Source organism: Prionailurus viverrinus, chromosome B4 (assembly GCF_022837055.1).
Source record: "Prionailurus viverrinus isolate Anna chromosome B4, UM_Priviv_1.0, whole genome shotgun sequence".
NCBI classification, from domain to species: Eukaryota; Metazoa; Chordata; class Mammalia; order Carnivora; family Felidae; genus Prionailurus; species Prionailurus viverrinus.
In genome coordinates this window covers 57,209,011-57,236,993 of record NC_062567.1, presented here as the reverse complement: position 1 = coordinate 57,236,993, position 27,983 = coordinate 57,209,011, and the positions used below count along the sequence as shown (strand labels likewise).

At 34.9% G+C, this 27,983-nt stretch overlaps 1 protein-coding gene across 3 annotated transcripts; it reads left to right on the top strand.

Moving 5' to 3' along the window:
* The first annotated feature begins 80 nt into the window (after positions 1-80).
* On the top strand, positions 81-26,628 carry INTS13 (integrator complex subunit 13). Of its 3 annotated transcripts, XM_047864795.1 has the most exons (18): positions 84-267; positions 552-657; positions 1,616-1,851; positions 3,776-3,850; positions 7,460-7,662; positions 8,029-8,109; positions 8,842-8,932; positions 10,389-10,517; positions 11,916-12,000; positions 14,489-14,578; positions 14,991-15,098; positions 16,174-16,352; positions 17,455-17,625; positions 17,867-18,021; positions 18,381-18,611; positions 20,394-20,533; positions 25,422-25,557; positions 26,327-26,627. In XM_047864795.1, the coding sequence occupies exons 3-18, from the start codon at positions 1,627-1,629 to the stop codon at positions 26,364-26,366; spliced, it is 2,139 nt and encodes a 712-aa protein (XP_047720751.1). In that variant the 5' UTR covers positions 84-267; positions 552-657; positions 1,616-1,626; the 3' UTR covers positions 26,367-26,627. The 3 variants fall into 3 exon arrangements, with proteins under 3 accessions (XP_047720753.1, XP_047720751.1, XP_047720752.1); XM_047864796.1 differs by having other exon boundaries at positions 86-657; positions 15,009-15,098; positions 26,327-26,626; XM_047864797.1 differs by lacking the exon at positions 25,422-25,557 and having other exon boundaries at positions 81-657; positions 26,327-26,628.
* The last annotated feature ends 1,355 nt before the right edge of the window (positions 26,629-27,983 follow it).

Sequence of the window (27,983 nt, the reverse complement as noted above, 5' to 3'; positions counted from 1 at the left end):
GGTCTTTGCAGACATGCGCGAGAGGTGGAGGCGGTTCCCTTCTACGTCCCTCCCTATTAATCTACTCAGGCTTTCGCTTGGCTTCTCGCAAAGTGTCGCGAGTTTTGACAGGGGAAGCCGGCCTGGGTGGAGAAACCGAGAAAGGGAGGCCGGGTGGAGGCCTGGTGGGAGGGCCTTGCTTTAAGAGAGCGTGGCTGGCTTAGGCGGTGCTGTGGTTGGTACTTCGCTGTTGTGGAGTCTCTATGGTCGCCCGGATCAATCTTCCCAGTGGGTTATTGGGAAAATTAGCCGGTAGAAAATCTTGAGCGTCGGAGGCATATTTTTCTTGGCTCCGCCCTCTTCCTGTTCTGCGAGCTGGGCGTCTGGCCCACCGAGGGGGAAGGGCAGCTTGGCGGGGCTGTGGAAGAGGGCTTTGCGCACGCGCGAGTCCGAGTGTGTGAGTGTTTGTGTTCACGCGCACGCGCGCGCGTTCTTGCATTTAGGAAGCCTGGGAAGGACCGGTGTGCTAGGAGATGAGCGGGGAAAGCATAGTTCCCTGTCTTTGGTACTAGACACTCCTGACTGTGCGCTGACCCTCCCCACCCAGCCAGCAGCCTTTTCCAGAGAGGCTGTGGTCCATAGCCTCTGTTCGTTTTCACTGCAGGACCAGGCACGAAAGTAAGCAAACCTCGATCCTGAGGTCTTCCCTATTCACTCACCTTGTACTTTCCACCCCCCACTCTCCAGCAGAATGTGACTAGGTTTCTCAAAGAAGAGTTTGCATGAAGGGGAAATGTGTTTGAAAGCAGAAGAAAATAGCTAGATCGTAAAAAGTCAGTTCGGTTTGATGAACACTTTGCTTACCATGTGCTTTTTGAATGTGGATTGTCTATTCAGTATAAGGTTTTATTTAGCGAAGCAAGGGAGTTTTTATAAGAAAAAGTTTAAAAGTTTCTCCTCTCCAGCTCTGTGAATGGTAGCAACTAAGTTTTCTGTTCTACATGGTAAATTACCATGGTGTTTCAAATACTAAGGGGGAAGAGTTTGAATTTGGGGTCTTTATCCTAATGCGAAGACCCGATATGCAGTTGTCTTAGGAGATGTTTTTTATATTTGGGGCTTTCCTTTTGCTGTCACTCCCCTTTCCTGTTAATTCTGGCTCCCCTCATCCTTTTTCAGAAGTCTTAAGACTTTTTGGAGGGAAGCCCAAAACTACTGACTTGGGTTAGTTTGGGGGGTTGTGTGTGATGTGAATTAGGAAGAATCATTAGAAGTGTATTTGAAGAGGATTTATCATTTGTTATGTTTGGTATTATGGAAGGCAGTCGACCACAGTTATTTGTAAGCATTTTTTCCTGACAATTTTAAGTTCATTCAAAAAGCAAAATTTTGTATGGACTGCAATTTTGCCTGTGACTGATAGAGTGACAGCTTAATATGGTGTAGCTTATCCCTCGAATTGATAGCTACTTTCTAGTCATGACCTCATTAAATCTTGTTGGATAAATTTCTTTGAATACTGATTATTCATGTTCCCTACCAAATCTTTTTGAGGAAAAGACACTAATTAGGAACAATTTAAGGATATTAAATGTCATGTATAAGACATTTGGCTAATATATTTTATCCCTTACAGGTTAAAACAAAATGAAGATTTTTTCTGAATCTCATAAAACAGTATTTGTTGTAGATCACTGCCCTTACATGGCAGAATCATGCAGACAGCATGTCGAGTTTGATATGCTGGTGAAGAATAGGACCCAAGGAATCATCCCTTTGGCCCCCATATCTAAATCCTTGTGGACTTGCTCAGTAGAATCTTCCATGGAATATTGTAGAATAATGTATGATATATTTCCTTTCAAAAAGCTGGTGAGTGTGAAGTACAAGAAAAATCATGATTTGGGGGGATGGACTTAACTGCCTGTTACATTTTTTAATATAAGAATTTACTATAGATTTAACTTGAAACTGTTTACTACTTTAAAAATGTGGTATTTAGAACTCTTCTTTGCAGTTAATATGTTATGTATGTTTAATTAGGGCCAATAACCATCGTAACAGCTAACAGTTATGGTGCGTTTACACATACCAGTCATATCCAAAGTATTTCATATATATTAATTCCATTAATTCTCACAACAGTCCTATAAGGTAGCTACTCTAATTACTGGGACAATATTCGAAGTATATAATAACCCGAATAGAACAGGCACTGACCATTGAGAGCTATTGCTGGCCTAAGCAGAAAGGATGTGGGCTGTGGGCAATGTCAGATTGTGTTGGTGTGTACGATCTGAATATCAGCCGTGTTTATTATTGCCATGTTGGAGATGTAGAAACTGAGGTAAAGACAGGAAAGTTGTCCTGAGTCACACAGCTAGTTAGACACAGAACCAGAATTTGAACCTAAACAGGCTGGCTGCTCATAGTGTTAGTGAATGCACACTAAACTGCTGCAGGATTTGGCTGTTAGAAAGAAATGCTCTTAAGAATGCTAAGAGGAATTTGTTTTTATCCACAAGAAGAGAGATTGAAGATTGATAGATTCCAGATATGAAAATTACCTTCAGGTTTCATCATTTCAGCTATTTTATTTTGGGAGAGTCATTTGGTTAGCCACAAGTGGATGATTTGCTTTGTCTCATTTGGAGCAGCCTAGGCTGGGACCTAGCCAGTTCTTAGACTGGCACAGGCAGGGCAGTAACAGTAAGGCTGAACATAGAGAATCTATATATTCAGATATATTCCAAATTAAATGTAAGTTGTTTTTAGTCCTTCAGTAAATTGTGCATCATGTAGGGTAAAAAAATACGAAAGGGAGGATAACTAGTCATTTAGGGTGCAGGCTTTGGTTCAAATTCTGGCTTCATCAGCTACCACAGTGTGACCTTGATCATATTGCTTAATTTCTCCAAGTCTGGTTCTTCCCATGTAAGCATAACACCTACTTCCTATGATGTAAGATTTCAATGAGATAATGTAACTGAAGTGGCTAGTAAAGTGTCCCTGTCAGGTAAGGCTTAGGAGAGAAGGCTACTTATCACATTTATTAGGGGTGCAAAACTAGTATTTCATGGATGGTAGGAAAAAAGATCATGGATTAGATGATATAGTCCAGAGGAAAGAAAGAATCTCACCCTCCTCCAAAAGAACATTCGTCATTTTATGTATTTTCTAATATATCCTTACTAGCATTATCATCTTCTGTGGTAGTGTTTTTTTGGTTTGCATTGAAGTCCAAATGCACTATTTTGACTTTCAATGCCTTTTGTGATATGGCTACTGCTTATTTCTCTGAGCTTTCCCCCCACCCCTTTGCCTGTTCTGACCTTTTCATCCTTTTGAGGCCTTTGCGTTTTCTGTACCAGGAATTCTCTATCCCCAGCTCTATTGATGGCTGTTTTCTTTTGGTCATTTTGGATTCCCCCCAATTGCCACTATAGACCACCCAACCTAAAGTATCTAACCAATTTCTTTTTCATAGCATTTGTCACTCCCTGAAATAATCTTGTGCATTTGTTTGTTTGTATTCTTCCCATACTGCCCTCTGTCTTACCACTACCCACAAACCCCTGACTTTCCCCACATTGTGAGTGATACAACTTTCATTCTTCACTGTATTTCCAAATCCCCAGTGCCGAGGATAGCACCTGGCAGATACTAGGCATTCTAGAACTATAAAGTGAATGAATGAATCAGCAAACCAGTTCTAGGAACTGCATATTATTTTAAATATGATGTGATTTCAGTGGAATTGGATGTGAATACTAATTCTGTCTTTGAAATCTATCAGGTGAATTTCATTGTGAGTGACTCTGGAGCACATGTTTTAAATTCTTGGACTCAAGAAGACCAAAATTTGCAGGAGGTATGGTTAGGTTTTGAGCTGTGGCCATTTTTGAAAATTATCTGAATGTGGTAATACTTTCTTGAAAGATGATTTAAAAGATTTTTTTTTATCACTATAGTATTTGCACATAGTTTTAAAACAACTACTACTAAAGTAAAGCCAGCTATCTTCATTCCAGTCTTTCCCCAATTCCTAGAAGCAAACTTTCAACTCTAACTCATCTAGTATTTACTTCCATATTTCAAAATAACAAATTTTTACTGCTATTGATAGAATTCTCAATTTAAACTTTATTTTTTTATCATTATTGTTAGTGAGGAATTAACTTTTATATTCTCTGCCACCCATGCCCCTCTACCTCCCTTCTGCCGTTCCTTCATTTTCTCAGTGTTGTTATGTCAGAATTTTTGTTAATTTAAAATTGCATATTTGCATTATAATATCTATATAAAGTGTTACTGCTAAGCTAAGTAGTATATGTGGTTATTTCATTTCTCTCTCTTTTTAGGTTTTATTGAGGTATCATATAGCACTGTATAAGTTTAAGGTCTGAAACATAATGATTTGTCTTACATATTATTTCCTTTCTTGTGTGACTCTTTGTTTATTCTTACAATTTATCATTTCCTTCTTAATTGCTCAATTTTATGTATATCTGTTGCTGCTTTTCCTCATGTTTCTACAAAACTTCCCAATATTTTGATCAGAAATGTAACAGCTTCGTTTTTTTGTCTTGAAAAACTTCTTGGAGCAGTCTTTTGCTCCAGTTTTAGCTGGCCACTTAATAGGCCTGGTGCTTCTTAAACATTATTTGTCTAAGGATATTGGGTTTGTGGTAGCTTATGTTCTTTGCTATTGTTGGTTGGATGGAAGACTTCAGTTTACTGGTTTCTTTACTGATGAAGATGTATCTGAGAGACAGACATTAGTGAAATTTTTGAATACATTGTTTGAATTATTTCATGTTAAAATTCTTTGTTAATGGATGGTCTTCAGTGGAGATAATCCCATGTTGTAAATGTGTTTTAAGCGGAACATTTTTAAAGAAAATGTGTTTATCCCAGTGTTTGGTCTTAAAATGTTGTGATTAGTATCATCATGTATGTAAACATATCTAACCCTTTATTCTTTTGAGGTAACTCACTCAAGCAGCAGGCTTTTATTGGTTTGGCTTTGCATTTATATCACTCCAGAATGTTCTTTATTCTTTTTTTTTTTAACTTGAAAAAGTAATATTAAGGATTCTGTACATTCTCCTTGCATTTTCTTTTTGAAATGGCATGTGTTTTGCTTTACTTCTTTCAAGAGGTACTGTGAAAGAAGCTTGAAGTCTCTCTGTCATGTATGAAAAAAAAATCAGTACAAATTGGCATAGGTTTTCCTTACTTCACCTCTGCAGTGCAGTAAAAGTTGTGCATCTCATAATGGAACATATACCAATTATAAGAGAATTGCTACTTCTCTCTGCTTTCTGAATGTGAAGACACATTGTATCACACTGATTGTTTTTAAGTCCTGAACAGAAGGGGAAACTCCAGTCTAGTTCGGAAGGCAACTGTATAGCAGCTCACTGGTGTTTAAGATTATATGAAATAATTGACATGTTGTATAAATTATATATAAGCTTGCTTGTGTTAACACATTTAATGTTTAGCTTTGGTTATCCATGTCACACCTTTCCCTAGTTATTGTCAACAATCATGAGTAACAAGTGGAAGAGATCAAAGACAAATTTGGGGGCTAGAAGGATTTTAGATGTCTTTTGCTTCGACTCCTTCATTGTGCAGGTGAAGGAATGGAGCCCACAGGGGCTATATGTTGTTTGACTTCTATACCTGGGTCCAGGGCTCTTTCTGTTATAGCACATAACTCTATCCTACACATCTTAAATTTTATCACCAAAAATTGTCAGATTTCAGGAGTTTGGGTCTGATTTTTGTTGGCTAAATTAAATCAAGTTTGCAAGTATTATACTAATGTGGGACAGGTTATATTAGTATTTTCACTTTTAGGTTAGGAGGAATTGACCAGGGTCACACAGCATTAAAAGGCAGAGCCAGAGTTTTAACCCATCTCTGTCTGACCTTAAAAGTTAAACTTGCTTTCTGCTACTTTCTTCAGGACCACAGAATTCCTCCCCTATAAAGCTACTTTTTATTGAGCTTCTCCTATGTACCAGAGACTTTATATAGTCGTTTATACACAGTCTTTTTTCTTTCTTTTCTGGTTACTTATTATGAATAGGTAATACCTATATAGTTTAGAAGTAAAATTTACATACATACACATGTACATATGTACACTTCCACATACATGTTTGTGTTAGTAAACGGGAAAACTTTCCAACTCATCCCCTGTCTCAATGAGTGTGCTGGACCCTGCTTACACCAACTTTGCATTCGGTGAATCTTGACATCTCCCATGGTGGGGGTATTTTATGTAACCATAGATACTGGCAAACACTACAGATTAGGGCTTTCCCCACACTTTGGGGAACTGATTTACTAGCACATCACTATTTATCTCCACCACTATTAGTTTTTCATGGCTCATTCCAGAGTGTCTTTATGCATATACAAAGCAAAGTCCTTCCATTTTGTTCCTTTTCAAGATTGTTTCGGTCATTTTCAGTCCCTTGCAATTCCATATGAATTTTAGAACCACCTTGTCCATTTCTACAAAGCAGTCGGCTGGGATTGTGACACAGATTATGTTTAATCTGTAGTTCAGTTTGAGTAATGTTGCAATTTTAACAATATTATGTCTTCCAACTCATGAACATGGGATGTTTTATATCATTTAGATCTTTAATTTCTTTCAGTGATGTTTTGTAGTTCTCAAGAGTTATAAAATTTGCATTTCTTTTGTTGATTTTATTCCAAAGTATTTTATTTTTTTGATGCTATTATATTAGAATTGTTTCCTTTATTTTTGGATTGTCCATTGCAAGTGTGTAGCAATACAATTTGTGTTTGTGTATTGATCATGTATCCTGCAACTTGCTGGACTTATTATTTCTAACAGTTTTTTAGTGGATTCCATTTGACTTTCTACATACAACATCACGTCATCTGTGATATAGAGATAATTTTACTTCTGGCTCCTTCTATTTCTTTTTCTTAATTGCCCTGGCTAGACCCACCAATACAGTGTAAAATAGAAGTGATGAGAGTGGACATCCTTCTTCTGTTCCTAATCTTAGAGAGAACATGTACAGGCTTTACTATGAAGCATGGTGTTATCTGTAGGTTTTCTTAGATGCTATTTTCTGCTTGAGGAGTTTCCTTCTATTTGTAGTTTGTTGAGTATTTTCATCATAAAAGGGTCTTGGATTTTATGAAATGCTTTTTCTGTGTTTATGGAGATGACCGTGTGATTTTTAAAAATTGTGTTGGTATTGACATTAATTAATTTTTGGATGTTAAGTCAACTTTGCATTCCTGGGATAAGTCCCACTTTGTCATGGTGTATAATTCTTTTCATATGTTGCTGGATTTGGTTTGCTAGTATTTGTTGAGGATATTTGTGTCCATATTTTTAAGGTACGCTGGTCTGTAGTTTTCCTGTGATGTCTTTGTCTGACTTGTACATACTCTTGTCAACATAATTATTTTCCCTTTTACTTAGCTAATGGCAGCATTAGCTGCTGTTGGGCCTCCTAATCCACGAGCAGATCCAGAATGCTGCAGCATTCTGCATGGTCTCGTTGCAGCAGTGGAAACCCTGTGTAAAATTACAGAATACCAACATGAGGCTCGTACTCTACTAATGGAAAATGCAGAACGTGTTGGAAATAGAGGACGAATAATTTGCATTACTAATGCAAAAAGGTGAGACATTAATCACAGTAATTCTTTCACTGAGGGAATTTTAATGTCTTGTTGCAGTTTTTACTTAAAAAAACAGGACAGCATGTTAGCGGTTAAGCATATCTCAGGTGGTCTAATACTGAAGCTGTATTTATCCAGTTCTTAAATAGTCATTTCAGTGAAAGCTGCTTAGATTGTCATCATATGGGTTAATCTGACTTTTTCTCACTAGTTTTTCAGCTGGCTGTTTGGTATTGTGAATGAGCATACTGAAGACTGTCCTCACTGAAGTAATTTTAAGTGCCTATAACAAGATACTAGAGCTAAATAGTGTGTTTAATTTTTTCTCTTACTGTTTATTTAAGTTTGTTCTTTTTTATGCCATAGTGATAGTCATGTGCGAATGCTTGAGGACTGTGTCCAGGAAACAATTCACGAGCATAACAAGCTTGCTGCAAATTCAGATCAGTGAGTATAATCATAAGTGAAATACATATTCCATTTTATAGTCATGTATTTCATTATAATTACTCCAATAATTTCAATAGTAATTGGTAGTATTCCCTTTAATTCTCTACTGGCTCTACTAGGTAGTCAAAAAATGTTTATTTGATATTTATGTAGGGAAAACAAAAATAGCTAACAGTTAATGAATCTAGGTTAAGGGTGTATGGGTATTCATTGCATAGTACTTTTCCTTTAGCTTTTCTGTAGGTTTGGAAGTTTCAAAATAAAAATTTTTCAAAAATTAAAAACATTTTCAAAATAAAAGACTTCTAGCATTGAAAATCCTATGTTCTTAGAAATAACCATTTATAGGTAATGGTTAGGATTGCCTGATTTTGTCCTTAAGAATCATTAGTAAAAAAAAAAAAAGGGAAACAAATGTGTAATATATTCATTTTATCTGTGGTAGTATGGAAAATTTTCCTGATTATAGGACATTTTCCTTTATTCTGTTTTTCAAACATACAAGAAAGTATCATGTGCATTTGAATTAAATTCATATATTTACTAAATGTCCATACAAGTACAGCAATTAAACAGTTTTTCTAAATATTTAGCTTTTGTGTTAGTTAACAATAGTATCTGATTATAGAGATGCACTGTTTTAGTATATTAAACTCTTAATAGTCTACCTACCTGGTTTCTTTACATACTATGTGTTTTTAGATTCTAAGTGAAAAGTTTCTCTTTAAGTCTCATGCAGATTCAGAAGTGTGAACTGGTCTTGATCCATACTTACGCAGTTGGTGAAGACAGCCTTGTGTCTGATCGTCCTAAAAAGGAGGTAAGTGCAGAAGTAATGGAAGAAAAGATCATTGTCATTTATTAATAATAAATGCTGAGAAGGGTTAGCATAAAAATAATCACATTGCCAACATTTTCTGCCAAGAAGATATTTAGAGTTCGCAAAGCCATCTCTGTGGCAAAACACCTAGTTGTGTTCTTCATGTTATAATTGTAGATTTTAAAGTGTTTTCTGTTTTGCTTGCCTATTGAAGTTTAATTAAATGTGTTGCAAAACCATACATAGTGTGTATTGATGCTAAAATTTCAATTACTGTAATGGATTTCATTTGCTTTAATAACTTTTTATTGTATAAAAATCTTTTTTTCCTCATTAGAGGAGTAATACACTTCTTAACAAAAATAGACTCTAATAACAAATTAATTTTACCTATCCAGAGGATAAAAAGCTAAAGCTAACTTTTAATCTTGCTTTTACTTTTTAAATAAATTTGAACAATTTTAAAGGAAAAAATGGGTCTGTTGATTTTCAAATGGATTTGCATCATGTAGTATTCTCCCATCAGTGGTCTGTGTTTAGAAATATAGATGTGTATATTTATATAATTAAATATGTATGTTCTTACGTTCTGTTTTTTCTCTTAGCCTTAGTTAATATAAACAGGTGAAGTATTACCTTAGTCTGAATGTTTTGTAGTTAACTGGTATTTTTAGGTCTTTAGCTCTTTCATTGTGTTTTTAGGTGGTTTCCAGTGTAAACCCCTTTTCTGTTAACTTTTTTCTGCCTCTTTCGATAACATGGCAGTATGTTGGCTTTCTTTGTAATAACTAAACATTTATTTGTGACAGATGTTATAATAAGTATGATAGGTAGTATATACAAATTATATATAAGATATATGTGTACATACACTTTATCTTGCCATAAAGTAACTTTTGGCTGCCTGATCGCATTTATTCGTGATGAAATATGTTTGTGGCAGTTCTCGTATTCTTTATAATAAGCAGTTTTATCTGCAGGTGTTTTTCCTCTCCATAAAATTACTTATTTACTACAGTATTTCTGTGGGCCATTTCAAATCCATTTTGCATATAGATAAATAGAAGTAAAAATTCTAAGTTAAAATAAATATTTGAATCGAAGACTTGCACTCTGAGTGTCAAGAGGAAAAGGACTTTGCCTGTTTACTGCTGTATCCTCTAATAGCTCATGTAGTTTCTGGCATACAATGTAGTAAGGTCTGCTTAGTACCTGTCTGTTGAATGAATAAATACATGAACATTTCTTGCTAAAGTAATAATCATAGTTAATTTATGGGCTTTTTTACTTGTTCCAAATTCCAAAAACTAAAAATATTTAATATTTATAGACTGAAGTAAAATATTTGACACCAGGTCACAATGTATTAACGTTGGTTTTTTTTTTCTTCATATATATATACATATATATATATATATATATATGTATATACATATGTATATTTTTTTTTTGGTAGTTATCCCCTGTTTTAACCAGTGAAGTTCATAGTGTTCGTGCAGGACGGCATCTTGCTACCAAGTTAAATATTTTGGTACAGCAACATTTTGACTTGGCTTCAACTACTATTACAAATATTCCAATGAAGGTAGGCAGTACTTTTTCTTGCTATTTTGAAAGTTCTGGTATGCTTTTTAAATATTTGTTTGACATGTATTATTTATTTTGATTGGACCTTAACTTTTTCTCCCCATATCATATTTTCTGTTTTGCTAGCCCACATTCAGTGTCTTTGACCAGGTCAGTACATAGTGAAAAGCAACAAAAAGGATCACAGAACAAAATTCTGTAGTTTTCTTTCTCGTAAGAGTACTATATATCAGCTTTTTGTTTTTAATTATGTTCTCATTATTTTCATCAAAATACAATCTCTATCTTAAATGATTATTTTTTCTGTGATTCTTTTCCTGATGGTTATGTTATTAGATTTTACTTTGTGCATTCTAGTGGATCTTTTATTTCCTGTATTTTTGTTCTTGCTCATCTAGTATGAAGGTGTTTGTAACTAATAGGCCTGACTATAGAAAAAATAGCTCATAGTTTTTAAAAAGTTTATTATACTCTAGCTGAAAAACCAAAGATGTAAGTTTTATGATTTTACTAATGGGTTTTCTTAGGAATCTGTTGGTACCTGTTTATTTCCATTATGTCATCATTAAGTTGTCTAGGACAAGCACAGTTTTAAGTCCAATTTCATTGTTTTGCCACCATATGATGAACACTGAATTTCATGAGAAGTATAATCTATTCATTATTAATTACCTCCTTATAAAATGGCTGGCTCTTTAATAGAAATTGTAGCCTTATCTAATAGAACGGTTTGGATGCAGAAATTATCAAGTAAAATAGCGTAATATATTTTAATATGTGTAATTTCATGAGGTACAAGAAAAATACTCTGAGGGTGACAGATACCTCGTTTTTTAAATTTGATCATATTTGTGTGCGACTGGTGTGACCCTTTCTTCAATCTTTGTCTTTTCCCTGTAAACTGATGTTATTGAAGTTCTTATTTACTATTTAGTGAAAACAAGTTACTAAACTTGTTTATTAGTCTGTATTTACTATTTTATATAACTGGTGTTGCTAATGTCCTGTAGGTATTTAAAGATGCTATTTCCTCCTTTAAACAACTATTTCACTTTGAGTTTGTATAAGCTACTTCAGTTGTATTTATAAAATGTATTGGCAAGACAATGCATTTAGAGAAAAAAAACTCTAAAATTCTGGAAGAGTCATTTATGTTAATTCTGATGTAAGAAAAATCATTAAATACTTTATTACTTCTATATAGCTAGTAGTTTTATAGAGTTCATATTGCGTTGGAAAATTATTGCATCTTTAAATAGATTACTGAGCAAACTGTCCCAATATTATAGCTAATTATTGTTGGGTATATTTTATCTCACTTTAAGCAAAAAGCAAAGTGAATAATAACTTCATTATTTTGAAAATAAAACTAAATTATTTTAAATTTTACTTTAAGGAAGAACAACATGCTAATACATCTGCCAATTATGATGTGGAACTACTTCATCACAAAGATGCACATGTGGATTTCCTGAAAAGTGGTAAGAAAAGGACATTGAAAAGTTTTATTCTGTAAGATCTAACCTATGAAAGCATACTAACAACTTTCAGAAGTTTGTCAGTAAACAGACCTGATTGGCTGTAGTCCACCTCTTTCCACACTGATTCCACAATACTGTCTACTAATGGCCATGGAACTAGTGTTCTGTAGAATTTACTTTGGGAAACACTAGCCTCCTGGAACAAATACTGAGATAGCCGGTACAGTCATGTCATAGTTTCTCTTTTGCAAGCAAATCACCTTGGGAAAGCAAGAGGAACAAGAACTGACTTGAAAGAGTGATAGAGTTCCAACTTTCTTGCCAACTGATAAAGATCAGTTGTTCTGAAATCTAAATTTGTTGTTTTCTTCTAAAAATTATTCGAGTCAGTAGGTCTCATCACCAATATCATGATTTCTGCAACTCTATTAGCATAACTTGGGAGAAGGCTCTGGAGTTAGTAGATCAGAGTTTTAGCTAAAGCTTTGCCACCAGTTAGCAAGATCTGTATGTTTCTAGACTTGAGTTTGCACACTTTAATAAAATAAAGATGCTGGATTAGATGAACTAATAATCCATCCATTCCTAAAAAATTCAGTGAAATTGCCTTTAAGTTTTGACATTTGATTAAATCCTTTCTGATGTTTTCTCTGTAAGTTGATGCTATCAGAGAATTAAATGGTTAACTTTGATAATGTTTTATACATCTTTTTTGAAGTTAGTATCCATCAACCAGTCGTAACATTTGTTCAGTGTATAAGAAATCTTGAAATTAATCTAATACAAATTTGTAATGTGAAAAAAACTATTAAGATAAACAGATGTATTAATGTTTAACAAAGGAATGTAAAGAACTTGTTTTTGAAAATATGGTGTGTGGAAATTATATCACTAACTGAGTTAATACCAACTTTTAAAATATTTTAAAACAAAAAAATGTTAAGAATATCCTTTGTGACACAAAATATTTCTCTAAGATAGTAATTGACATGTTGTCTATGTGACACAAGAGAACCATTTGTAAATGCTGTAGTAGCACTATGAATAGGGTGCTGTGGGATCACGAGGGTTGCATGTGATTATGCCTCCGTGACTTAGGCAAGCTTTACAGAGATGACATTAGAGCTGGACTTGGATGAGTAGGCTTACGCTTTAGCTCAGATAGCTTCTGTAAACTGTAGACCTGTATCCTCTACTGCCTAATTATATCTGTTAGGTGTCTCTCCGGCAGAGACATTCCCAGAACAACTCTCAACATTCCCTCTCAACATTCCCAGAACAACTTAGGAGCCTGCCCCCCGAACTGGTCTTCTACTGTCCCCTCTCTTAGTGAATGGCCCTATTGTCTACCCAGTTGTTTAAGGCAGAAACCTCAGTCATCTTTGAGACATCTCTGTATCATTCTTCATATCTAGGCCATCATCACATTTTCTTGATTTTACCTATTAAGTGTCTCCCAAATACATTCATACAACTGCATCTCTACTGCCGTTACCATCTCCCTGATCCAGCCTATTATTTTCTTATCTACTATTCCTTAGTAGCCCCTTAAAATGGTGTGTCTCCTCTTGACCTGTGAGCTAGAATAGCTTTCAGAATGCTAATCCTGACCATGTTCCCTTAGCTTAAAACCCTTTATTGTTTTTGTTACCCTTTGGATAAAGACCCAACTGTTTAAATGTCTTACCAGTCCCTGCATTGCCTGGCCTGTCCTCCTTTCCATTTTCCTCTCACAACGTACTCCTGTTTCAGTGCATAGGCCAGAAACTTCATGCTCCTTCCTGTCACAGTATCTTGACATTTGCTGTTTTTTCCTTGCTCAAATGTTCTTTCCTTCATTTCTTTAATTTCTCCTTATCCTTTGACAACTGAAACTAGTTTTTTCACTTCTCAAAGAAACCTTTCCTGGTGTTGTAGATTAGGTCAGATCTCTGTGTATAGATGCTCATGGTACTGTACACATCTCCTTCTTGTCAACTTTATAGTCCTCACTTATTCATTATTATTTTCTTAACATCTGTTCACTCTGTTTTACTATAGACTCCATTGAGGCAAAACATGCCCATTGTTACATCTTTTTATATTTATTTTCTAGATCCCTCATTTTATGGTTCTCCTCATAAATTCATTAGGATTCAGTTCATTTTAGATTCCTGACACTTTCTTTGAGTATTTGACCATATTATGATTTCATGGTGTCAGAGGAGAACAGTTGTATATTATTAAAATAAACAAAAATTTTTGCTGTTGACTTTCAGTGCAGTGACTGAAATGATTAATGAGAAATTTGAAGATAATTGAATATTTGTTTTAATCAGAGCAAATATCTAAACTCCTTTTGGTATTATTCTAGGATACTTTATAGAATTGATGTTCTCCCAGAGGTGTTTTCTCCTATAGAGTTTAAACTGTTTTGGAAGTCTTACTTAAGTAAATGATTTGAAGTTTGTGATCTATTTTGTAATGTCTCTCTGGCTTATTTTTAAAGGTGATACTCACATAGGTGGCAGCAGTAGAGAAGGCTCGTTTAAAGAAACGATAACATTAAAGTGGTGCACACCCAGGACAAATAACATTGGTAGGTATTTTAAGGAAATTGAAATAGGGGTGCCTGGGTGACACAGTTGGTGAAGTGTCCAACTCTTGGTTTCGGCTCAGGTCGTGGTTTCACGGTTTGTGAGTTCGAGCCCCTCATTGGACTCTGCACTGGCAGTGCGGATCCTGCTTGGGATTCTCTGTCTCCCCTTGTTCTCTTTCCCTCCCTAACTCATGGTCTCTCTCTCTCTCTCTCTCAAAATAAACTTAAAAAAAGAAGAAAAGAAAGGAAAAAAGAAAAAGGAAAGGTTAAATCAAGAGGTTCTAAAAGTGGGTATATGTAGGGATCATTAGTTTATTTTTGAATTTATGTTTTTCATTGTTTTAGGGGCTCAATGAACATTTTCCCCCTCTTTTAATTGTGGAAATAATTCCTTTATATTCTTTCAAATCAGTGTTTTCTCCCATTTCAGAATTACACTATTGCACTGGCGCTTATCGAATTTCACCTGTAGACGTAAATAGCAGACCTTCCTCCTGCCTTACTAATTTTCTTCTAAATGGTAATTTTCAACATTTAATTGTTTGGGCTGAAAATATTACAAGTGAAGTTATTAGTAAGGATATGTGAAAATCTGTACTCTGGAAAGCTCTTTTAAGATAACCCAGAACTGTTTTATCTTCGAAAACTCTTCTAAAGTTACCTAATTGTAAATACCCCTTTAGCAATTTTATTAATGTTTAAAAAAAATAAGATAACTTTATGTTTTCCATATTGTCATAAAAAGTTTTATTTAAATATTTTTAAGTATTTTTAATTTTAAAATTTGGCTGTTAGAGTCTAAGTTGATTTTTTTGGTAGAATAATACAGACTATTTACCCTGGCCTGTTAAATTTTAAATTGCAAAGTATATATAGACCTCTTTTTGCACACTGTACCTTAATCATAAATAAACATTGCATTTTCAGTATTATGCCATATGATTCTTACCTATATGACTCTTAAGTCTGTGGTTTCCTTGTGTGAAAATTACAAAAAAAACCACATTGGAGTCCATTTACTAAATTTAAATTCTTAATAGCTTCTCCAGTTGATTCTTCTGATTAGGTTTGAAACCACTGATGTGATGGGTCAAATTTAAGCAAAATTTGATTTTAAGACTGTGTAACGTGTAGATTAAATAACCTTTGGTCATGTGAAATAGAAAGTAGTTATGGTAACTGTGCTGATAAGGAGGTATTGTGCAAGTACATTGAGACTTTGCTTTCTCCCCCAAATGTTGTGTAGCTTTGATAGCTAGAGAGTTATCCAGCAGTTGTCTCACTGTTCTTCTTGATGTCCAGGAGAAAGATTGTATGTACTTGTAATGTATAAAGAATGTAACCAAACATTGTACCAGAGACCACTATACTTACTTTGGAAAACTGTACAACTATGTAAGCTTTGAGTGACCAAGAGAAAGCTAAGGCTAGAATTCAGACTTTTAGGACTTGAAATGCAGATATACTGAATTAGCTATGCTGCTTAAAATATGAGGTTTAATAAATAAAATGAAAAATTTAGACATAAATAATGAGGAAAAAAATAACAGCCTATATGAGCTTCATCACTGATAGAGTAATCTTGCTTTTGACAGGTCGTTCTGTTTTATTGGAGCAACCACGAAAGTCAGGTTCCAAAGTCATTAGTCATATGCTTAGTAGCCATGGAGGAGAGATTTTTTTGCATGTCCTTAGCAGTTCTCGATCCATTCTAGAAGATCCACCTTCAATTAGTGAGGGATGTGGAGGCAGAGTTACAGACTACCGGATCACAGTAAGATTCTAATACTTATAAATTTTATGTTTTGAGCCTGCCACCATTCAGTAAATATTTATTAAATGCTTATTACATGCTAAGCTCTGTGACAAAATGGGGTTTGGAGAAGTTCATGACTTATTATTTTAATTAGGTGACTTTCCGGCAATACTTGCTCAAAAGAACTATTTATCACTATGTGGTCTTCATTATGTATTCAGTGTATATCGAGAAGTATATGGGTAGCATTGACACCTGGAATTATAGGAAAGAATGGAAATTGACTTGAATATTTCAGGTGGAAGTTTACCTTGTAGTAACTTAATGGCAAATAAAAATGGTTCAATGTTTGGATTGCTACTTTGAAATAATACTGAATTTTTGTTATTTAAAGATATATACAAAGAAATTGTGTCTATTTTGGGTAGAAATCCTGTTCTCATTTTAATTTTTCAGTTCCCCTCCTCTTTTATATATTTAGTACTTTATGGTTGTCTACTTTGAGGTGGTGGTGGAAATTAAATGTGATTGATATATAGGAATGTACTTGGTAAATCACAGAAGTGTTACAGACTGTAGGTAATTATTTTTGATTAGGCTTTTCTTTATTATTTTTATATCTTTTTAATAAGGAGAAAATAAGTATTCTTTGCAGAAAATTTAGAGAATATAGATATCTTTTTTTAATCAAAAACAATAGCTGTAAATTACCTATAATTCCATCATTCATAGATAACCACTGTTAACATTTTGATGTTATGTCAAGGTAATTTTTAAATAAGCATTGGTATTCTAAGATGATTAACTTCTTCCTTTATCTGTAGATGATATAAAAGAGTTAAATTATAGAAGTGAAGAAAAATGAGTGTTCTTGGTTTTTAAAAAGTAGAAAGAACCATGAATGCATTGATGTTTGAGCCTTTCTTCCATCTCCATTGTAATAAAGGCTGATAGACTTCATGTTCAAAAAGATGGGGAGAATTAGTAAGGGAACTGTTAGAGAAAATACTTTGTTGCATATCACAGGAGAGAAGGCATCAGGGCAACAGACTATTACATGTAATCCATACTGAAACATTAGAAAATAGTTTCTAATTTTATTTTATTTGGTTATCATTAGGATTTTGGTGAATTTATGAGGGAAAACAGATTAACTCCTTTTCTAGACCCCAGATATAAAATCGATGGAAGTCTTGAGATCCCTTTGGAACGAGCAAAAGATCAGTTAGAAAAACACACCCGTTACTGGCCTATGATTATTTCACAAACCACCATTTTTAACATGCAAGCGGTAAGTATTAAATAGTTTTCAACCTTTCTTTTTGATTAGTTCTATGTTTTTTACAGATAATCATTTCTCAAGCAAAGAATGAAATATATGAGTTTGCTACAGTTAAATAGAAAATTGAAATGATGAATATAGGTTATCTCAGTATGGTGATGTTTAAAATCAATTGAAGTTCTCCCTAGATGCTTTGATATTTGTTTTTCAAGACAGATTTTCTTTTTATTTCTTAAAAAAATTCTAACAGGTAGTTCCATTAGCCAGTGTTATTGTGAAAGAATCTTTGACAGAAGAAGATGTGTTAAACTGTCAAAAAACAATATACAACTTAGTTGATATGGAAAGAAAAAATGATCCTCTACCTATTTCCACAGTTGGTACGAGAGGAAAAGGGCCTAAAAGGTAGCTTTTTTCCCTTGCTTTCTCTATATATCACATTCACTTGATGCAGACTGTTTTTTAAGCTAACTTATTTCATATTGTAATTTATATGATTGAAGGTATATGTGTGTGTGTGTGTGTGTGTGTGTGTGTGTGTGTGTGTGTATACATAAGTGTTCATATGTATGTGATTGAGATGAAATGATATAAAATCTAAAATAGCAGAATCGGGTACATTATAACTTAGAATTACACCACTGTCTAAGAAGAAAGAGTCTGTGTTTAATGATTCCTTTTACTTTATTTTACCAGTAGCAAGTGATACTTCAATATTATTTAAAGAGTATTTCTAAAAACGTCATTTTCAATATTTACTTCAGAGATGAACAGTACCGTATCATGTGGAATGAGTTAGAAACCCTTGTCAGAGCTCATATCAACAACTCAGAGAAACATCAAAGAGTGTTGGAATGTCTGATGGCATGTAGAAGCAAACCCCCAGAAGAAGAAGAACGAAAGAAACGAGGAAGAAAGAGAGAGGACAAAGAGGACAAATCAGAGAAAGCAGTGAAAGATTATGAACAGGAGAAATCTTGGCAAGATTCGGAGAGGTGACTTGTTGATAATGTAGGACCGTGGTGCCTTTTGGCACATCACATGCTGCACGTAGCACATTCAAACATTCATGTAATAGTAGTTCACTTAATGTGTATTTGTTTCATTATCTAACTGTAATTTTTTCATTCTTAAAATCTGAAATATCCTGGGCTTAAGAATTACAGGGATTTTTTTTGTTTGTTTTTTTGCTCTTAGGGGCAAAGGTAGTGTTGAATTTTTTAACGAACTTCTGCAAATCATAACATACCATATTTGATATCAGTATTTGCTTTATGTGTTATGAATATCAAAGACATGGTTTCATTTGTTCAATAAATACTGAGTGCCTGTGATGTGTCAGGCATTTGGTATTAGATCCTTGCCCTGGAAGAACGTACAGTGGTTGTGATAGAGACAGGCATGTAGGTCATGGGTTACAGCAAAGGGTGGAAGAGCTGCTATAAAAATAGGCACAGGATATCCTTGGGAGCACAGAGGAAGAACATAGTCTTACTTCTGAAACCCTTCCTCAGTAATACACTCTTTCCTTAGTTTGTGATTTGTACGGTTATATCATAAAAAGTAGGAAAGTCTTCGAAATGAAAGAATCATAACATTTCAGCTGGCTTTGTCTTCTACCTCTTTGCCAGTAATCAGCAAAAAACCAGGTAAATATTATAATGGCAATGTTAGTAAGGTCCTTAGAAACAAAACAGTTTACTGTGGAAAATTTCAAACATATACAGTAACAGAACAAATGGCTACTCATTTATTTTTAACAGTTCATGGCAGATCTCATTTCATATCTGTCCACAACCACTCACCTCACCAGCACCACCGCTATGCCTCCCACATGGGAATATTTTGAAGCTAATTCTAGAAATCCTATCATTTCATCCAAAAATAAGTAGAACATTTTATTCTCTTTGACAGTAGAAGTTCATTTCTTTCTGAGGGCTACTGAACTTCTGAAACAGAATCAGCTCACTTTAAGAAGAGTGGGGGGAAATATTCTCTTTCAGACACCACCGATCTTTATATATGTTGAAAGTGTTTCTGTTCTCTGATGAAACTCAAAATGAGCTTGGAGTTAAGTTCTTAATTTGTGGAATGTAAATACATTTCCACAGCACATAAATTAGGGCACAAATAGTACATTTTTTAATCTTATCTGTAATTTGAAAGAGTATTTTGTCCATATTTGTAAAAATTAAAACTGACATTTCTTCCAAAGATCACATTTCTGACCTCTTTAATTTTAACTTCTTAAATTTTCTCCCATTTTTTTCATATTTTACAGCCAACTATATTACTGAATTATTAAATTATGATGATGAAGGAAAAGGGAAATCTGTGTTTAATTCAGTCAGTTCTCTTACCTGATTTTAGGTTGAGATTTGTATTTTCATTAGTTTCTAGGTTTACTTTGTGAGAGCAGCTATCTTTTACTAAAAGCAATATACGAAGTCTAATTATTGAGCCATTTAGAGTTCTAAAAATTTAAACTATGGAGCGTCTGTCTGGGTGGCTCAGTCGGTTAAGCATCTGACTTCAGCTCAGGTCATGATCTCGTGGTTTGTGAGTTCGAGCCCTGCATTGGGTTCTGTGCTGACAGTTCAGAGCCTGGAGCCTGCTTCAGATTCTGTGTCTCCCTCTCTCTCTTGTCCCTCCCCTGCTTGTGCTCTCTCTCTTGTCTCTTAAAAAAATGAATAAACGTTAAAAAATTTAAAAAACATAAAAAATAATAAAACCAGTAAAATTTAAACTTTAGATTTTATTGTGTGTCCCTCTAACAGATTAAAAGGAATCTTGGAACGTGGAAAAGAAGAGTTGGCTGAAGCTGAGATCATTAAAGATTCACCCGATTCCCCAGAACCTCCAAACAAAAAGCCCCTTGTGGAGATGGATGAAGCTCCACCAGTAGAAAAATCAAAAGGTAGGGTAGAGCTGTGGGGGTAGCTGTGTTTATAAACAGTTTTCCAGTTTAGTTCTGTTTTCTGCGGTGTCATTTAATGTTGTTGCCTATATGAGGAAGAGCTACTAACTGTTCCCGGATGTTGTTGAGGAGGTTCTGTTTACAGCCTTGGAAAATGCAGGCAGTGAATTTATTTCTTGACATTAATGAAAAAATAGTGTCATACCTTCATTAATGAAGCCTGTGGAAAATAAGTACTTTCACTACAAAGTCTGTGTTTTAAGAAATTTTAATTCTGTAAACTTGAATTCATTTATGTTCCTGACTCTATACTAAGTGTGCTGGGTTTAATGAAGACAGATTTCTTTTCCCTAAACTGCTTACTGAACTTAAGGAAAGCTCTTACATTACCCATCTATAAAGTGGTATCAGTGAGTTTCAGTAAAGGTATTATAAATAATATTTTCACTGTAAAAAAAAAACTCATAATGTTTTCATTTCATTTTATCTCTTATTTATAGACTGAAATGCTTCATTTCTTCTTGAAGGAATTTTGGGTAGCAGAGCTGTGAATTGGGTTTGGGAGCTCCTGAAATCATTGTAGGCTTTAGTTGTCTTGAAGATAAACTAGATTTAGGCCTTTTAGGATAAATGGCAAATAGATAAAAGGATTGTTTGGTTTCTTGCCACTATGCCTCTCCTAAGCAGTAAGACCCAGGGGCTGGCCATATTGCACTTATTGGCATTTCATCCTAGAGAGAAGCCTTGTTTGTTTTTATATACTCCTTCTGGGGGGAGGGAGGGAGGGAGAGAGGGGGAGAGAAAGAGAGAGAGAGAGAGAGAGAGAGAGAGAGAGAGAGAGAGAGACAGACAGTGTGTGTATGTGTGTGTATGTATGTATGTGTATATATATACACACGCTATATATATAGTGATACATGTAAAATATTCTCCTTTCACTGATTTCTTTGGAGCCAGAGATAAGAGCGATCTTATCATATTTGCTTTCAAGCATTTGCCAGGGTTCCTGGAAAGTAAATAAATGTCTTGATAAATTGTTCTATTTTTCATAGGCCAAAATATGCCACTGTTGATTAGGATGAGAGATTTAGGTTTAATCTAAACAATGCATTAATGTTGCTTGTAAAATAGAACTCCAGAAATTATTTATTAGTGGCAAAAAGTTGCAAGCAACCAAAACACTGTTAGGAAGAAAATAACTAAATGATGGTGTGTCCATAGGGCAGAATTTATATAGCCCAAGAATAATTATTGCTACAAATGCCCACTGTTTCCTCTTGCTAATGCTAATGTTCCCTCTTTCCCCTTTATTCCAGTGTATCATTCAGATTTCAGCTTAAGCAAGTCTTTTTTCAGGAAGGACTTCCTTGATCTCTGTTCACAATTAAGTTAGGTGCTTCCATTGCACCCCAGGATTGCACTGGAGTAGCACTTAGAGTCCTGCATTGACATTGCTTATTGACATCTTGCCTCAGCTACTAATTGGAAACATTTTAAAGGATGGGCTTTTTATTTTTTAAGTAGGCTCCATATCCAGCCTGGAGTTTGAACTCATGACCCCGAGCTCAAAAGTCTCATGCTCTACTGGGGTACCTGGGTGGCCTCAGTCGGTTGAGCTTCTGACTTTGGCTCAGGTCACAATCTCGTGGTTCGTAGGTTTGAGCCCTGTGTCAGGATCTGTGCTGACAGCTCAGAGCCTGGAGCCTGCTTCGGATTCTGTGTCTACCTCTCAGTCTGCCCCTCCCCTGCTCACGAGCTCTCTCTCAAAAAAAAAAAAAAAAAAAAAAAAAAAAGCTCATGCTCTACCAACAAAGCTAGCCAAGTGCCCCAATGCTGGGATTTTTAAAAATTTACTCTTAATATCACTACCACTCAATGCAGTCCTGGCCCATAGTAGAAGTTCAATTATTATTTGTTGAATGAATAAATGAACGAATGAGGTAAAGAAAAAAAAACAGGCTACAAAACCATATATACCATTATCTCCATTTTGTTTAAAAAAAAAAGTTCATATCCACGCATACACTTGCTTGTCACTTTAAATTAAATAGATCCCTGATGCTTCACACACTGGAAACACTATATAGAGTGGCCCAGATGAAAAGCAACTTGGTTTCAAACAGAAACCATGTCTCTTTTGAGCAGCAGCTTATACAGGCCTTTTATTATATACTTCAGTTTCATCTGTTTTGGAAAATGACTTCCCAGGACTGTCCAAAGTGAATTTTGTGCCTGATACATACTCTACATATAAGGTTGGGCTATTCCAAACATGCTTTCTGGATTGGATGAAAATCTGTTCAGCTTTTTGTACAATGCAATAGCAGAAAAACCAAAGTATAGTTTTATTGATATAGATTGCCATTGGAAAAAAACTAGAATATTTATAGGTGTTAGAGCAGTGGTATTATGGATGATTTTATTTTCTCCTTTATGTGTTGTCTAAATTTTAACTAATGAACATGTATTAGTTTTATAGTGAGAAAAAGTATTTTTGTTCATTCAGTTTTGGAAAATGTATATGCAGTAATTTTAACTTTTTTTGGCGTGCAATTCTGTGAATTTAGACAATGTATATAGTTGTATGTCAGTTGCACCACAGTCACGGTATAAAACCATTCTGACACCCCCAGAGATTCTCTAGTACTGCTCCTTTGTAAGCACCCTATACTTCCCTTGTCCCCAATCCCTCATAATGGTTGATGTGTTTTCCTTCCTATGATCTTGCCTTTTTCAGAATGCCATTTAAAGTGAAATCTTAAAGTATGCTGCCTTTTGAGGTGGACTTATTTGATAAAGCATAATGCATTTGCGATTCATCTGTGTTGTGTGTTTGTCCATAGTTTTTTTTATTCCATTGTATGTGACTAGCTTTATTAGAATCTCATTTTTCCAAACTGGCTGATCATTGTGCACCAGAAATTAGTGAGAGTTCTGGTGGTTCTGTATCCCCAACAGTACTTGCTGGATTTTTTTCTTCTCTGATAGGTATAAAGTCGTTTTTCAGTGTGGGTTTAATTTCTATTTCCCTTATGACTGATGATGGTAAGCTTTTTTTCATTTGCTTATTTTCCATCTGTATATATTTTTCTGCTAGAAGGTTCATTCAGGTATTGTAGTTATATCTAAATTGGACTGTTTAAGAGTTTTTTCCTTAGATTTTGAGAATTCTTTATTTTTTCTGGATATAAATGCTTTGTTGGATATGTGGTTTGCAAATGTTTTCTCCTAGTCTGGTTTGTGTTTCTAACAGTGACTTGCAGAACAGAAGTTTCTAATTTTGATGAGGTCCAATATATCAAAACTTTTTTTATGGTTGTACTTTTGGTGTTATCTATAAGAAATCTCTGCATTCCCCAAACTCACAGAGGTTTTTTCCTACATATTCTTTTATAAGTTCTGTACTTAGATTTTACATTTAGGCCATGAACCATTTTGAGTTCATTTTTTTATTTTTTCCATATGGTAGAAGATATGAGTCAGTGTTCCCTTTTTTTTGTGTATGCAGTGTCCCAATTGTTCTGGCAGCATTTGTTGAAAAGACTGTTTTTTCTTCATTGAATTGCCTTTGTATCTTTATCAGAAATCAATTAATTTGATAAGTGGAAGTCTATTTCTGTTTTTGCTTTAATTGTTTTAATTTTATTTATTTTTAAGAGAGAGAGAGAGGAGGAGGAGGGGCAGAGATAGAGGGAGACACAGAATCTGAAGCAGGGACCAGGCTCTGAGCTGTCAGCACAGAGCCCGATGCAGGGTTTGAACTCATGAACTGTGAGATCATAACCTGAGCTGAAGTCAGATGCTTAACTGACTGAGCCACCCAGGCACCCGTTTTTGTTTTTTTAATGTTCTATTGATCTGTGTATCTGTTGTTTTGCCAATACAATACTGTCATGATCACTATAAGCAGAATCTTAAAATGAGGTAGTAAGTCTTCTTTTTTCTACTTTTCAAAATTGTTTTAGCTGTGCCAGTGCTTTCTCTTTTCATACTGTGCTGAAGAGATAACATAGCAAGCTTGAAGCTGTTATCTTTAACAGAGCCTGCTTGCAAGTTTGGCCCTTGTTTGGCATCTGACAACTTGGCTTTTAAAACATTCCCTAAATGATGAAGTTATTTTGTCTTACATCTGAGGTGAACACTTACTTTCCACCTAGGAGTATGGAATTTTGGTAATTGTAGTTTGGCAGAGGATGCATTTGTGACCAGTTCTTAATAAAAACCCAGGACTCTGAGTCTCAAATGGGCTTTCCTGGAAGAAATATTGTATATCCATGGCTGCATGTTTGCTGCTGGAGGGAGTATGCACTTGGGGTTACCCCTCACTCTAGGGAGAGAGCATGGAAAGCCTGCAAGTGGATTCTTTTGCCCTTTGCTTAGTGTATCTTTTGCTCTTACTGATCTGGCTGTGTATCCTTATTGTGTTGCTGCAGTGATTCTTGGTTGTGACTATAACTTGGCTTAGTTAATTGAATCCTTCCAGCAAATCACCAAACTAGTAGCTGGTCTTGGGGACCCCTAAACATTTAGAATAAGGAAAAGATTATATTGCTTTAATGATATAAAATTAGCGATGGTAAATTAAAGGTAAAATTTTTTAATTTGTAAATTTGGGGGCTGCCTGAGTGGCTCAGTCAGTTAAGCATCTGACTTCGGCTCAGGTCATGATCTCATGGTTCATGGGTTCAAGCCCCACATCGGGCTCTGTGCTGACAGTTCAGAGCCCACTACAGACCTTCTGTTTCCCTCTCTCTCTGCCCCTCCCCTGCTCACACTTTGTCTCTCTCTCTCTCTCTCTCTCTCTCAAATACATTTTTTTTTTAATTTGTAAATTTTGAGGTAATGAATTATTACACCTTTTTCCTCTTCTTTCACACTGTAACACCAGGGCCAGTGTCCTTATTATCCCTGTGGAGTAATAGAATCAATACTGCCAATTCCAGAAAACATCAGGAGTTTGCTGGACGTTTGAACTCTGTTAATAACAGAGCTGAATTGTATCAACATCTTAAAGAGGAAAATGGGTTTGTATTATTTATTGTAGAAATTGGTTTTGTGAATTGCTTTAAGTTAAAAGTAATAAACGTTGCTTGTTTGTCGTGTTCAGTAATTTTTTATTACTAATGTAATGAGTTGATATGTGTTACCTCTAAAGAGAAAACATCTACTTCCTTCGGTTCTTGGTACTTAATAAAAGACTTGATTACGTTGATCATAACCTTGAAAATATATATTCCTCAGAGCATTTCATTGCTCAGTAAGCATCATAGAGGGAAAATTGGGGAACACTTGATATACAACACTGAACCTGTATAAAATAATGGGGGAGAAAAACTTTCCTGTTAAGTAATACAGTATTAGGAATATTGACTTTAATTGAACAAGTCTCAAGTCTGATTATTTTAATATCCTTTTTGGAAGACCTCTTGAAAATGTATTGGTAAAGGAGTTTCTTTACTAGAATAGGGGAAAAGGAAGTAAATTTTTGACTAAATGGTAGAGGTTTTTTTCCTTAGCTTTAAGTTTGAGGAGGTATCATGAAAAAAGTAGCCTTTGAAATGAAACCTTGGGAAGGGGACTTACTTCCTCTAAGCTTCAGTGCGCATCCGTCTGTGGAACCAGGAACGTAAGAGTAGCAGAAGAATCCTAACTGTAGTCCTTTTCTAAAGGACGGATGTTCTTTTGTCCTGTGAATATATAAACAGTTTAATTTTGTGTGAAAGTTGGAGAAAAAATATGGGCAATTATTGAATGTTTTATTTTAGCAACTCATTTTTCTCTTCTGTTTTTCAGAATGGAGACAACAGAAAATGGCAAAGCCAGCCGGCAGTGAAGAATGACTTGAGGAACTAAAATTTACTATATTGCATACATATTTTGGGCAGAATTTGATATAAGTACTTTTACAGCAAGATTGTATAGTTATAGTTGCCTGGACTGGTTTTTACATTTTTAAAATATTTCAACTGACTTTATCTTTTTTGTATTAATTGTAAAATTGGCACATATATCAAAAATATACATTTGAAATTTGTCCTCCCAAATCACACAAATTTATTTTATGGTAAACAATGTTCCCTCTGGAAATGTTTTTTAAAAAATTCTTAGGCTTCTCTTTGCCAAATAAAAACTATTAAAATTTCTGAAATGTAAAATATTGGAGTATTCTTTTAGAAAAGAGTTGATTTAATGACTAACGATTTTTAGAAATTAAAATTATCAGGATTTAGGTGAGATTTGCAATGTTTAACATAAAATATTTCCTATTAGTTTGCAACATATACAGTGCTTTCCCAAAAAACAATGTTGTTTTTATTTTATATTTTACTTTAAATTATTTTGTGTATGCATTGACCATTTAAAGGCAGAACTTTTAGGTAGTTGGTATAAATTTATATTTACCCATTTAAATAATGTTGCATTTTTTTTCTGCTAAAAAGTGTACTGTCCATTGGCTTTTCGTATTGAAAGAGAAGCATAAAGATTACTTCATAGACTTAGAAGAAAGGAAAGTTACTGGGTTATTGGTGTTTACCCCTGAATAGCATCTTGGTCTCCTTACATCTCAGAAGTGTCATGGTTATATGGCATATGTTTGGTGAGTCTTCTTGTGCTTCTTCACCTGGAGGCTTATAACATGCTACAAGAAACATGTTATTCCAGTGTTAAATGCTAATTCTAGGCTTGTCATTTTTCCCTGAGTGTTGAGTAGAGGACGGAGAAAGCTTTATTTAAACCTACAGGTCAGTATTTTCTGTTAAAATGACTGGTGTTTAAACAAGGGTTAGGTGGGCTCCCTTGTCAAGGCAGTGAAATTTATATCGCTCTCTTTTGTCAACTACTGTCTTGGTCTCAGCCCTTCCATAGGTCCTCTCCTCTAGACTCGAGCTGTCTTTATCCTTACCATTGTGTGTAAATACACACTTACACAAATCCTACACAAACATGACCAGGCCTGGTTAGCACTTCAAAGATTTAAGGAGCTGTAAACCCAATCCTGAATACATTCTGTTTGGGTTCTGATCTTTTTGTGTTTTATTCTTGATACCCAGATTTCAACTTGTACCCACTTGGGGACCCTGGTTTCTTTCTTTCTTTCTTTTTTTTTTAAATTTTTAAATGTTTATTATTTATTTTTGAGAGAGAGCATGAGTGGGGGAGGAGCAGAGAGAGACACACACACAGAATCTAAAGCAGGCTCCAGGCTCTGAGCTGTCAGCACAGAGCCTGACACTGGGCTCAAACCTGTGAACCGTGAGATCATGATCCAAGCTGAAGTTAGATGCTTAATTGACTGAGCCACCCAGGTGCCCCACAAAGAGATTTTTTTTTTCTTTTTTTTTTTCAACGTTTATTTATTTTTGGGACAGAGAGAGACAGAGCATGAACGGGCGAGGGGCAGAGAGAGAGGGAGACACAGAATCGGAAACAGGCTCCAGGCTCTGAGCCA

What these genes read in the sequence shown, in the direction of transcription:
- INTS13 (XM_047864795.1), top strand. Translation starts at nt 1,627, where the DNA reads ATGAAGATTTTTTCTGAATCTCATAAAACAGTATTTGTTGTAGATCAC. An exon ending in AAGACCAAAATTTGCAGGAG is followed by an intron (nt 3,851 to 7,459) that starts GTATGGTTAGGT and finishes CCTTTTACTTAG; the next exon opens with CTAATGGCAGCATTAGCTGC. An exon ending in TGTGGATTTCCTGAAAAGTG is followed by an intron (nt 12,001 to 14,488) that starts GTAAGAAAAGGA and finishes TTATTTTTAAAG; the next exon opens with GTGATACTCACATAGGTGGC.